A 14267-nucleotide genomic window follows, 5' to 3' on the forward strand; every position below is an offset into this window, starting at 1 on the left:
TCTGAGCTTAGTAATAATTCTTTATAAGCCAGAATTGGGAAAAGAGGTACTTCAATTAGCATTTTATAACACTGATTTTTTTTTCCCCATCAGATTTATCTTGGCACCCCATAGGAGAGTTAATAGTGGCTATGTTAAGTTCCAATGTTGATAAAGAAATTTATGAGTTTTTAGGAGATGGATTATTCGGTTAATCATAGATCTTTGGGAGAGATTTGTTTCACATGGATTATGGTGTGAACAGTCATCCTTAAATTGAGTGGTATCTCAGTTGTCTATTTTTCTTTAGCAACAAATGCATGATTACAGTCAGCCCTCCATATCCACAGATGTGAACCTGCAGATAATGGAACCCGTGGATACAGGGGGCCAGCTGTAAGGGCCTTGAGCATCCTCGGATTTTGATATCCACGGGGGCCCTGGAACCAATTCCCTGCAGGATATATAGTATATGTGTGTGTGTGTGTGTGTGTGTGTATATATATATATGTAGTGTGTATATATGTATATATATACACCTAGGATGTAAAAAAGCTACAAGTGGACAGTTCCACTTGTGAACAACAATCTGGAGTATAATAATTTTATTACTTTCATTTTATCATAAAGAGTCCGAAATCTCACTCCAAAATACGGTTGCATATTGATTCCTTCGCTCGGCTTTAAGACCTTGTTACTGGGTTCCAGAGAAGTAGTGTCATCCTGCTCCTCCCACACTCCACGGACAATTCTAGCCTATGTCCTGTGTTCTAGTCAACCTTTATCACCATATATTTAGAGCCTGCGTGTTCTTTTTTTAACTGTTCCCTTATTCATTCAACAGATAAATATTAAAGGTTACCAGTAAGCCACTTAAGATAAATAGCTCTTATTCTTTTTAAAATTTATTTTATTTATTTATTTTTGGTTGCGTTGGGTCTTCATTGCTGCGCGCGGGCTTTCTCTAGTTGCGGCGAACGGGGGCTACTCTTCGTTACGGTGCGTGGGCTTCTTATTGCGGTGGCTTCTTGTGGAGCACGGGCTCTAGGCGCATGGGCTTCAGTAGTTGTGGTGCAAGGCCTCAGTAGTTGTGGCGCACGGGCTTAGTTGCTCCGTGGCACGTGGGAATCTTCCCAGACCAGGGCTCGAACCCATATCCCCTGCATTGGCAGGCGGATTCTTAACCTCTGTACCACCAGGGAAGCCCCAATAACCCTTTCTTTGTAGAACTCAGAGGTCTTGGAGAGACAGACATAATTTCTCTCAGTAAAATTTTGTAGTTTTCACTGTTGAAAACCACATGGCTCTTACTGAATTTGTTTCTAAGTATTTTATATAATTTTTACTGCTATTGTGAATGTAATTTGTATTTTCAGTCTTCCCAGTTGTTTGCTACAATTTTATATCAATAGAAATGTCCTATATTGTGTGACCTTGCTAAATTCACTTAATAGTTCTAGTAGTTCTAATAGAACATCCTTAGGATTTTCTGCCTAACAGATCATATCATCTGCAAATAGAGACCGTTTTATTTCTTTTTGATCTTTATGCTTTTTTTCTTGTAATTTTATTACTTGTATTACTTAAACATAAAATTAAGTGAAAACTCTAAAACCAAAATAAAACTGCACATAAACAAAAAATTTAGTGTGATGAGTGATGTTATTTTGCCGAAACTAAATCACAGCTCAAAGCATGAATTAGTCTTAAGTTTTAGAACCCTGTTTTTACTCTCATTTGGACCACCTAAACTAACACATGTTATGACTGTCCTCCACCATTTTCACTATTTGACCTCCTTCCTAACTCTTCCATTTTATAGTACACTTTGAGGTTATTTGATCTTTGGTACAGATGAATAGTTTTTTATTATTAGACTGCATCTGCTCTTTTCTTAAACTTGACACACAATAAAGCATCAAATGCAAATGTGGGCACTGGAATCTTTGTAAAGTAGTTCTTTACTATAGTGTGGTCATGCAGAAGGATCAAGAATGTTAGAGTTTTCCTTCTCCCTCTTTGTAGAGGGCACCACTGTCCGCCCTTCCAGTTCAGGCCAACAATACTGGACTAATTCGCAATATTCCTCTTTCACACTCCATATCTAACCAATCTATCAGTAAGTCTTATTGGCTCTGCTTTCAGAATAGATCCAGAATCTAAACACTTTCCACTAGCTCTCCATCCTCCATTATTATTATTATTGTACTGGATGATGATTGTGCTAGCCTCCTTACTGGCCTTCGTGCTTCTACTTTTGCTCCTCTATACACTCCGTTACCATCAGAACAGCCCTTAAGAGGTCCTTCTGACAAGTGAGACTGGACTCAGTTTTCTCCTGCTTTTCTGAAGGTAGTATCAAAGTGTTGCCAACCTCAAGATACATCAGGAAATACTCCTTTTTCTAGTCTCTGGAACAGTTGGTATAAGTACAGAATTCTTGTGAAACCACATGAGCCTGGGAGTTTTTCTTTGGGTTAGATTTTTAATTGTTGGTTAAAGTTCTTTAGTTATTATAAGTCTTCAAGTTGTCTTTGTATTCTTGAATTTGTTTTGGTAAATTTTATTTTTAGGAAGTTGTTTTAAGCTTTTTTTCGTATTGGCATTAATACTATTTTAATTTTTTTTAGCTGTGTGAGTCTTCACGATATTATTTATGATTCATTTCTTTTTTTTAAATCAGTCTTTCCAGAGATTTTTCTATTGTCAGCTTCTTTTACCCCCCAAACACCAGTTTTTATTTTTGTTCTCCTAGGCTCTCTTTATCTTTGTTTTCTGTTTCATTATTTTCTCCTGCTGTCTTATTTGATTCATTTTACTTTGGGGGACTCAATGCTACTTACTTTCTAACATATTGAGTTGGATGATGAGCTCATTATTTTTCAGTTTTAAAAAAATGTTTTTTTAAATTCTATACATTAAATTTCTAATTTTATTTTTCAGGGCTTATTAGATTTAGTATATTTATATTGTACTGGTGTAAAAAATTTTGAATTTTTGTTATGATTTTTTGGGAGACTTTTAGAAATGTGTTTCAGATTTTCCAAATATGGTAAGATTTTGTTTGTTGTTACCTGTTTTGCTGTTAAAATTGATGTCAGAAAATATGCTATGTATGATACTGACTCTTTTGGTATTTAGATTGGTTTTCTGGTCTGGTATATAGTTCCTTTCTGTGGTGGTTCATTGTGGACCCTGTAATGATTTGGCTCCGTTTTCTGTATTCTGTATATTCAGTCTTTATTTTCATTAACTTGTCTGCTTTATCAATTACTAAGAGAAATGTGTTAAATTCTCCTGCTATAATTAGGAACCTGTCAGGTTTTCTTTGTAATTCTGAAAACTTTTAATATATGTAAAGTTGTATTTTTAGTTTAATACTGTTACAGCTTTTTATAAAAAATGTTTCTTACTCAGTATGTAGTGGTTTTTGCCTCAGTGGTTTTTGCATTAGAATCCACTTTATCTGATATTAATATAGTTGACTAAGTCTTCATTTGGCTTGTTTTATGTTTAGGGTAAATTTCTTGTAAATCATGTGTAACTAGATTTCTTTTTTTAATTTTGAGCTCTTTTGTGTTTTTGTTAATGAACCTCCATTTTTTGATTGCTTGATAAAAATGTATAAATAATATAAATGTGTATTTCTGCCATTTTATGTTTTGTGCTTTCTAGTTCACCTAGATCTTTCAAGCTCCCCTCTCCCTCCTTTCCTGTCCTAGCACAGGAAAGGAGTTTTTAAAATTTTTCTCTTTTCCTGTCCACTGAGTTAGAAGTTATGCATTATGTACATAGATTTAATCTGTATATTTTACTGATTCAGTTAAAGGTGCCATAATTGATTACAGTTCAAAATGAAACAGCATCTCTAACTTCTATTTAAATAAAACATGGTCCTCATTCATATACCTAATCATCTCCCTCAGGTTAAACCTCTCTTTGTCTAGCTTATCCTTAAGTAGTATTGCCCTTTTTTTCTGTAGTTTTGGGGTTTTTCATGGAGTTGATGAATTTCTCTAGTTTTGATCAGTCATTTCATGGGGAGGAATAAGCAGTGAGCTGTTACCACTTTTTGCTTCATCTGTAATACAGTGTTTTATATCCAGCTAATTAAAGCAGGCTTCAACATTTCTCATACAAATCTGTTTCCTTCAGCTGAGAAATAAATTTCCTTTATGTTTAGGCTGGTTTTTTAAAAGCTTTAGGGCCTTTGTAAAATTAGACTACAGATTCCTGGTTCCAAATTCTTTTTTTGTCTTTTTTTTCCTTTGTTTATGTTGTTGGATTTTTGTTCTTGTTTATCCTTTGGAAACATGATTAATTAGCTGGCTCTGTGTCTGTTTTCATTTTTGTTTTTTTCTTTAGGAATATCTCACTGATGCTTATGGGTGTATGAAATAATTCATTTGTAGTTATCTTATAGTAGGGCATTTATTTGTTAGCTTTCTGTATTAAACACTGTTATTCTAGTCTAGGAATATATAAAGATGAAAAAGAAAGGACTTTAGTAACAAAGAACTTAAAGTTCTCTTTGGAATTTATTTTTATAAATTGATTGATTGATTGATTGCTGTGTTGGGTCTTTGTTGCTGCGCCCGGGCTTTCTGTAGTTGCAGCGAGCGGGGGATACTCTTCATTGTGGTGGCTTCTCTTGTGTGGAGCACGGGCTCTAGGCGCGCAGGCTTCAGTAGTTGTGGCTCGAGAGCTCTACAGCGCAAGCTCGGTAGTTGTGGTGCATGGGCTTAGTTGCTCCACGGCATGTGAGATCTTCCTGGACCAGGGCTTGAACCCATGTCCCCTGCATTAGCAGGCGGGTTCTTAACAACTGCGCCACCAGGGAAGTGCCCTCTTTGGAATTTAAAATACAGTTTTCTGATGGTGTCACAGGGGATGGGACATTAATTTGACCATTGGCAAAGTATATACATATTTATTATGGAGCATGTGTTACTTATAGAAAAGTGGGAGTAGTGAAGCCACAAATAGAGAGTCTTATAATGTGTTAGACACAGTGGCTTTCAGTGTGGTCCTTGGACCAGCAGTATTAGGATCACCTTGAACTCGTTAGAACTGCAGGCTCACAAGTTCAGCTTCAGACCTTTGCGGCCCAATAGTGAGTGTTTCCACAGCCATTCAGGTGATTCTGATGCTTGCTAAAGTATGAGAACCAGTGATGACACATTAAAGCAGATGGTGGCACAAACAAACTACGTAATGCATCCACTTGACAGGCATGCAGAGTGCTAGTCATCCTTTTTTTCAAGGATAAGTATTACATGTGGATAATTTGGTTAATAAACATCATGAAAACGTCACTCAACTTATGTTCAAGGGGTTTCTGCTTTCTTAAAAGAAATTATAATAATAAGTATTATTAATATTTCTTCATGTGAAAAATTATGCTGAATCTGAGAGTAGGATATGGAGGAAGCTTGTGATTCAGTGGTTTTTTTTGTTGTTTTTTTTTTAAGTTAATACTGAAAGCTTAATTTAACGCAGTTTAATGCAACTCTTTTCCTTTCCTCCTAACCCTACCTCGGCTAATAGTTTTCAAATTGCTTCAGAGGACTTCTGGTCTGTTTTGATACCTCACCATCAAAAACTCACTGAAAGGGCTAGAAAGACATTATTGTAATAGTCTCACCTAAACAAAATTCTGTGGGAAAACAGAGCTGTGGTGAGGACCTATAATCTCCTGAACTAGGTCTTTGTGTTTGGACTTCTTTATTTTAAAATGGTTTGTGGTAATCACACTGAGGTGTGTATAGGTAATAGTAAATCGTTTTTAGCTAATTACTTGAAAATTAGTATTTGAAGAACTTCTTATGGAGATGGTTTACATTATAAATGCATATAGTTTAAATCATTAAATAATGATGGTGTTTTGTTAAAGGTCTTTGTGCTTTTCTTTCAGGAGAGAAATAGAAACAAACAATAACCATATGAAGATGTCCTGTTAGAATTATACAACACTAATGATGTAGACTCTGGAAATGCCTAATAAGTCAAAGAAGACGTTATTAAAGCTTTTTTCTGCTTAAGGTGACATCTTTGAACTCTAACACAGAACTGACTCTCCTTGTAATGGTTTTCATCAGCGCGTCTGCCCTTATACTCTCACCAAACACACTTGAGAACTGTAACTTCGTCAAGCACTTTCTGTCCTGAAGCTTTTACCAGTATCTGCTGTCTTTTGTAATTATGCATCCTAGCTAAGGCACAGAAGACTGAATGAATGCAAGGATTCATTAACTCTTTGAATTTGTTAAATACTAACAGTTAACCATTAGAAGTGGTTCAATGATGTAAGAGTCACACTGCTTCAACTTTTTCTTTGTTGTAGTTTTTAAATTGTCAATTTTTAGCTATTTGACAGATTAAAAGCAAAATAATCATGCCATATTTAGTCCTGGAGTTCAAGTCTAAATGTTTATGTGAAAATTATTGTAGTAAACTTTTAATATGGCAAAGCAACCTTATGCTCTATTTTAGCCAAATGAAACATAATCTGAGATTATATTAGAACATTTCCCTTGTCTTCAAACTGTTTGGTGTAACAGAATATTGATATGCAGCTTGGTGGATTTCACCAGTTAATGCACATTCTTCTCCCCTCCTTCCCCCAATAATATGTATACTGAAAAATGTGCATTTGTCTGAGGAATTATTTTGTTTGCTACCACTTAATGAATCTCAAAATTTTGAGTAATGTACCTCAGTCTAATCAGACTTTTTATGACCTTTATAACTACATTTAAAACCCTTAATTCCTATTTCTGGGTGTTTGCGAGCCTGATTGCTATCATGAAGTAAAAAATTTATTACTCTAGGTATTCACTAGCTAAATAAACATAGTTCTTGTTTAGCAAGCATATATTGTTCCTCAACTCCTTTCTCCAGCTTTTGCAGTGTCCTGGCATCCTTAAAATATTTGAAAATATGGCCTTGATCCATGGATTAAATCAGTATCTAAGTGAATGTGTTGATGTTTTATTGATCAGATCTATATAAATGGGAATACAGCATATATCTGGGTATTCTTATAGTTATCTTTTTAACATCTTATTTTTTTCGTTAATTACATATCAACATTAATTTTGTATCTTGAAACAAATTGATTTTGTATAATTATGTGTCAGACATCTGTATTAACTGATCTGATGGCACATGGTTATGAAATAATGTACTGCCCCTTATATTACTGTTCCAAAAGGAGAAAGCTATGTAGAAAGATATGTTAAGGATGAAAATAGCAATACAGTAGATTTGAGTACCTTGATGTTTTGCATTTACTCCACTTATGTTTACATCATGTTTAGAAATGTTTTCATTTACTATGGTCTTTGGTCACTTCGATTCAAAATTTAGTGACAGATATTTCTTTGAGGCTTTCATTTGTGTGATTTTTTTTTTTGTACAATGTTTTCTTAAAATGTACAAATACTGTATTCAAGCGAAAACCAATACAGTATTTGTAGCTAAATTGTAGCTACTTCACAGTGCTTTGGTAGTCCCAGGATAGTTACCAGTGTTTACTGAAGGGAACATCAAAATGTTAATAGTATATTACAAAATAAAGACTTTCTTAAAGGAAAATTGCACCTATTTTACCTTTTTTAAGAGTAAGCCATGAAATCTTGTAGTAACATGTCTCGTAACTATTTGTAATGAAAATTGGCATTTGGGTATAGTCACCACAGCAGCGTTCTGCATCCCTAGGATTATATAGGTAGGACATGTCAGAGAGGGGACACTGTCACTCGGGAGGTCCTGTTAGAGAAAACTGTACAGGGGTGACCTTGTGGAAAGGATCTGAGTCTTCTCTCTGAGGTTCTCTTCTTCTTGGTGCTTTATTAGCAACTCTGAATATTTTTATAAAACTAGTTACATTATACACGGATTGAAACTTGTTTAATTTATATTAGGTTTCTGTGTAAGAGATGTCACGGAAACACTCAGCAAGCAGGCTGATTGCAATAGCAGACTCAGAAATGTCAAATGTAACTCAGCAGTCTACTCATGGTGAGGAGTACATCCCAGTGCCTTTAACCTGGATTTCTAATATTAAGTGAAATGGGTGCAGCATTCCTTTGGGGAAAAAGCCAAGACAAAACAAAACTTTTCAATTGGTCAGTTTTTTTCCTCATTTAAATTTTCTTCCGAGTGCCTCTTCTCTCTCCCTCCTTGGTCTGTCAGTGTACAGCAAAATGTTTTTCCTCTAAGTGAGATGATCAGAAGTTGTCTCAGTAGCACAACTAATGGAAGGTTTCTTAGCTGTGGGGACCAAGAGGGAGAGAAACTGGGCTCTAGAGCAGGAGACTGATCCAGTGTTCTGAGTAATCACAAATTAAGACATTATTGGCCCAGTAACTTTCTTGCTTAATGTTTTTCCAAGATCTGGTTTGAATGTTTCTTAATTAAAGTTATCTTACGTGGGTGTTTTATTTTGAAAGGTATTATATAGTTTGTATATTTAACAGTAAGGGGGAAAATGTAACCAAAATTAGTATTCTTTCTCTATACGTATTGGTACTTGAAGATTCCTTTCAGAAGAAACCCCAGCCTTTTCCTAAGTTCAATCCTCGTTTTAACTTAAGTGATCTTTCTAATTCAAAAGCTGTGTTCTTTTTGAATACCATGCATGGGGGTTAAGCTGATGTTAAAACAGTTTGCAATAAAAGAAGAATCAGCTTAAGTCATTTAATCATTTCAAGTGCATTCTGCATCCTATAAAAATAAGTTTGAGAACTTTAAGAGAATTGTGTTTCATTAAGTTTTGCATATCTTTTGTTATGCCATGTAAATTCCCTTCTTTTTCATATGATTAAAGAAAGGTTATGATAAAATGATTAGTTCATTTACATTCACTTGTAGCAGTTACATGAGAATTTAAATTTTGTCGTGTTTGGGTTTGTTCATTCCTGTGAATGATGGTACAGTTAGGTGAGATTTTCTGTTATGGTACCCAAACTCACCATTTGGTCCTCTTTAATCTTTGAGGGTTTCAATAAAAATTGTTCACTCATATCTGTGTTCTTTCCATTTTATCTTTATAAATACAGATTGCCTTCCAGAAAACGTAACATTCTTGTCAGCTCTGTTACGAATTTCCTGATTGACATACCTTTCAAGTACAAATAGATTATGTCATTCGATTTAGTTGGCCATTTGAAATTAAGTGGGGAAATTAAAGAGAGGAAGGATCACAGTTTATCCTAATCTTTATCCACTCCAGTGAGCTTACTGAATTACATGCTCTTAACGCTAAACTTAGAGCAAAAGAGAAAGAGGCTTACTTAACAGGAGGAAGTCTTGGCACCAGCTGTCTCATAACCCTAATCCCCCATTCTTGGTACCAAGGAATGCTTTTTAATAGTGTGGACGTTTTCCTTTGGGCTGGATAGAGCTTGTGGAGATGGGATCGTGGTGACTCTGAATGGTGCGTTGATAATCATTGCTGGGCTCTCTAAGGCACTCGTTCAGATGGGGGAAACCAGAGTTTTAGTTTTGTGCTGCATACCACACTGTTAGCCTGCGATCAGAGCACAGTTTTACAGCACCCCAGGTGTCCCACATTGCAGCATCATCTCCTAAAGAGGGTTTGCATCTCTTCAGCGTACTTATATTTGAGGCTACTCATTTTTAGGTGGGACCCTAATTCTTACTGGCTTTGCTTTATCTTGCTTAGTGACATTAGATTTAGTCATTGTAGTCTAGGAACTAAAATATTCTTGCAGTTAGAAGTTAACTGAGCAATTCAAGGTCATTTGCTTTCTAATCACAGAACAGTTGATCCGTGAACAACACAGGTTTGAACTACATGGGTCCACTTGTACACAGACTTTTTCCAGTAGTAAATACCACAGTGCTGCACAATCTGAGGCTGACTGAATCTGTGGATGCAGAGGAACCTCGGATGTGGAGGGACCGTGTGTGAGTAGGGCCGACTTTAAGTTGTATGTCGTGGAGGGTCAGCACCCCTAAACCCCTGTGTTTTTCAAGGGTCAGTTGTACTTGTCATTGCGTAATCATGATGTGTATTCTTTCCTCATTTCTCTTGGTGCAGTGATAGTGAGGGGCAGAACTCCCCTGTAGATCACCCACAGGTAGTAGCGGCAGTTTAAATACAGTTTGTTTATAAATTGTGCACTAAGTTCAGAATTTTTCTACTCCATATTTTGAGTTACTTGTATGTATAACATTGGAGCTAAATGTAAATGAAAACTGTCTTTATAAAAGTCAGTGTACAAGGAAGATGTGAGTGCAGAGTTCGAAACACTGGGGGAGTTCCGCATCCCTTCCTGCCACCCTGGGCCGCTTCAAAGAATACCCCTTACACAGAACACACTTAGAGCTTTAAGTAGCTGAACGTCATTTGAAAACATCATTGGCTGTTTCTGACACATCTGTAACCAGAATGGAATTACTGTATAGGGGAGGATCTTAGAATTGGGAGTTGGAAAGACCGGACTTACATAGTTACTTCTAACTGGTAGATGGACACTGAACAAATCACTTCCTTTGTTGTTAGTGCACTTGGTAAATTCAGGAGATTGGCATAGAATGCATCTTAGGTTCTCTGCAGTTCTGAATTTTTATAATTTTATGATTTATATAGCTTTGTAGGCTTATTCTAGCAATAATGAACTTTTAAAAATAAGTTTGGAAACCAGTGAAATTTGTGATAGTCATTCTTTGTTTATTTCAGAATATAAGTACTGAATACCTCCAATTGTATTTTATTCATTGACTCTGATAAAATATAACCATTACTTCCCTTTAGTGAGTTTTGAAGTCTAGTGGTTCAAAATCTTCATCTTTTCCACAGTGTTGGTAAAAAGAATCAAGAGAATGTGTGTCCCAAAGAAATCCAGTCCAAGTTTGTTTGCTTTTTAATTCTACTGCCGTTTTACATTATCCTTTTTTTTTTTTCTTCCAAAGAGACTATATTTTAGAACAGTTGTAGAGAAAAATCGGGAAGACAGTACAGAGAGTCCCCATATAGCTCGCATCCAGCTTCTTCTCTTCTTAACATCTCACATTAGTCTGGTACATATGTTGTAATTAATGGACCGATATTGATCCCTTATTTTTTTTTTCAGATTTTTTTTTTTTTTTTAACCAAATTGTCCTTATTCTGGTTCAGGACGCCATCAAGGGTAGATTCACGTTACTTTTAGTTGTCGTGTCTCCTGAGGTTCCTCTTGGCTGCGATGGTTTCTCAGACTTGGTTTTGGTGATCTTGACAGTATTGAGGAGTAGTGGTCAGATATTTTGTAGAGTACTCCTCCTTCGGAATTTATCTTATATCTTTCTTATGATTAGATGGGGTTATGAGTTTTTGGGAGGAAGACCACATAGGTAAAGTTGCCATTTCCATCACATCATGTCAAGCATGCATACCACCAACATATGCCTGTTGATGTTGACTGACCACTTGGCTCTGGTAGTGTCACGTTTCTCCATTATGAAGTTACCCTTTTTCCCTCCTTTCCACACTGTACTTTGGAAGGAAGTCACAGTATACACTTGAGTAGGCAATTATGCTCTCCCTTATCCTTGTATTTGTAAAGAGGGATACAGGAATCTGTTTTACTAGAACATAGTCTCATCCTGGCAGGCTTGTGTGTCCTTTTTGCTTTTATCTCTTTAGAACTTCCCTCCCCTCCCACTGTCTTTCCTCATTTCTCAATGGAATAGATGGATTTTGGAGGAATTCTAATAGAGACTCATACCCTCTCCCTGAATGGATTCTAATTGTGTGTGGAGATTTTAGTAAAGGGATTGAAGTTATATCAGTAGAGAAAACTTAGATGATGGCCAAATATCCTGATCTTACGAGTATAGGTAAGAAGAGATAGTCATTCAAATTTGACTGGATTGAAAAACCAAAGGTAGGAGTTAAACAGTGTTTTATGGTTAGAATGATGCATTCCTTTAAAAGGTGATTTAAGTAGATCTGCCTCTGTTTTTTGATGGAATGCTTTTGAAATACTTCGGAGGCTGCTGCATAATATTCTGGCCGGGAGCATGGACTTTGGAGGCTGATAAACCTGTAATGGAATCTGGGTCCACTAGGCTCCAAGCCTAGATTTCTTCATCAGTTAAAAAAGATGAATGAGAATGGAGCCTGTATGGATTAAATGAAGTAATAGGAAGTGGTGAGCACAAAGCCTGAGCCTGTGGCAAGCCTTCCGATTGTTAACTGTTGCTCTCCTCTTTTGTTTCTTATGGAAAATTTAGAATGTATTGTTTACCGTTGAATATTTCTTACGGTAATCTTTACTGCTTAGATGCAGTTTAGAGGTTGTAGAAAGTTGATTACTTTCAGTTCATATTGTTACATGATTGAGATCCTGAGAAAAGGCACTACCTGAATAAAGCTTTGTTAAATTATCATTTATCTTCGTTTTTTGCAACTTTTGATTTCCGGGGTTTTCAGTGACTGTCAGCCATGCTTTTTCAAAGTACGTAAAATCAAATGAGGGGCTTCCCTGGTGGCGCAGTGGTTAAGAATCCACCTGCCAATGCAGGGGACATGGGTTCGAGCCCTGGTCCAGGAAGATCCCACATGCCACGGAGCAACTAAGCCCGTGCGCCACAACTACAGAGCCTGCACTCTAGAGCCCGTGAGCCACAACTACTGAAGCGTGGGTGCCTAGAGCCTGTGCTCTGCAACAAGAGAAGCCACCGCAATGAGAAGCCTGGACACCGTGACCAAGAGTAGCCCCAGCTCGCCGCAACTAGAGAAAGCCCGCTCGCAGCAATGAAGACCCAATGCCGCCAAAAATAAAATAAATACACTTATTAAAAAAAAAAATCAAACGACATAGTTTATCCTGCTAGAGCTGAGCAGATGGCAAAACCAAAGGCAAATTAGACCAAAAGGAAAGCAACTAGGAAGAATAACAAGAAAATCTATGAAAAATAGAAGAAAATTCAGCCAAAGATGAAAATTAGATCAAGAAATTTTTTGCTTTGCTTGTTACAAATGCCTCGATATTAATGCCACTTAAGTGTATTAGTAAATTATAAGAGCACACTGTGAATATTTAGTAACAATTCAAAATGGAAACACTATGGATGTGTTACCTCCGTATTTCAACTTTACAAGGAAGAGGTATTTGACAGTAGTTCCAACGATTCGTGATATCGTACAACTTTAGAAGGAAAAGGTATTTGACAGATAGTAGTTCCAACTAGTATATATTCAAGATTATATTTCGAGGTAAAAAGTTTACAAATAAAGCTTCAACATATGTTTGCGTGCTGATATTAAAGCTCCAGTATGTTAAGCTTGTTCTGCTTGGCTTTTGCGGCAGTCACTGACTGTTTCCTCTGTAAAGCACCCAGTGCTTACAGCACAGTTAGTACTTCATCTCAGAGCTGTTTTCTAGTTTGCCCATGTATGTATGCTTACCAGTGTCATCTGTGGTTCCTTCTAAGCTTGTTTATTCCAGTTGTACTTATTTCTTTTATTATGAGATTTAAATATGTAAACTGATAAAATGTGATTGATAGTTGTTGCTATGAAAACTAAATTGACTTCTTTGGAAATACCTGACAAAAGTGAGTTGTCTAATTAGGTATAGATCAGAAAACAGTAAAAACTTGGCAGGAAAATCATTAAAATGTAGAAGTTTTCGTGCAGTTTGCAAGTGTATTTTCATTTCTTACTCCAGTGGGAAATGTTAGATGGTGCCTTAGAGGTGAGGTATGGTTCACAGAAGAAAGACATGATTCTTATTCAGAGAAGTCTTGGACCTAAATCAAATCCTTGTGGGATACTAATTCCCCAACCAGGATCGAACCCCGGGCTGTCGGCAGTGAAAGCGCAGAGTCCTGACCACTGGACCTCCAGGGAATCCTGAAGTATTTGTGTTTTAAATTAAAATGTGCAAAGTTTGTTTGTATCACTTATGAATCTACTCGTTAACTGACATCTTTCATTATTTAACACTTTATTTTAAAGTTTTAACCTAAATTATCCTTTTTAAAGTCCCAAAACTTTTTTCCTTCTCCATTAAACAGCTTAACATGACTGCATGTGTCCATGTGTAATAAGCTGCTAGGATATCTTTGCAAATAAATGTAATAAAGAGAAAGAAGTATTCATACCACTTGGAAACTACAATGTGCCAGCACTTACATATTTATTTCAAGTATCTAAACTATGAGCAATGTTTTCTGTATGAAATGTACCCACTAATAATTTCTTGTATCTAAATTTAAAGCCAACTGAAACGATGTCAAGTCTTGAGTGAAACCATTCCTCTTTTGGAAAGGCA

General features: G+C 36.3%; 1 protein-coding gene across 3 annotated transcripts in view; it reads left to right on the top strand.

Moving 5' to 3' along the window:
- The window catches only part of YTHDF3 (YTH N6-methyladenosine RNA binding protein F3), a 44425-nt gene that overhangs the window by 24405 nt on the left and 5753 nt on the right, over positions 1-14267 (top strand). Inside the window, exon 6 of one of the 3 annotated variants that reach the window (XM_059994705.1) lies at positions 5894-9004. The exons of the other annotated variants lie outside the window; for them this stretch is intronic. Coding sequence (XP_059850688.1) covers positions 5894-5917 — 24 coding nt within the window. The 3' untranslated portion in view covers positions 5918-9004. Of the gene's footprint in view, positions 1-5893; positions 9005-14267 lie in introns of those variants that run through there. 3 annotated transcript variants of the gene reach the window in all.

This window comes from Delphinus delphis, chromosome 17 (genome assembly GCF_949987515.2).
Source record: "Delphinus delphis chromosome 17, mDelDel1.2, whole genome shotgun sequence".
NCBI lineage: Eukaryota > Metazoa > Chordata > Mammalia > Artiodactyla > Delphinidae > Delphinus > Delphinus delphis.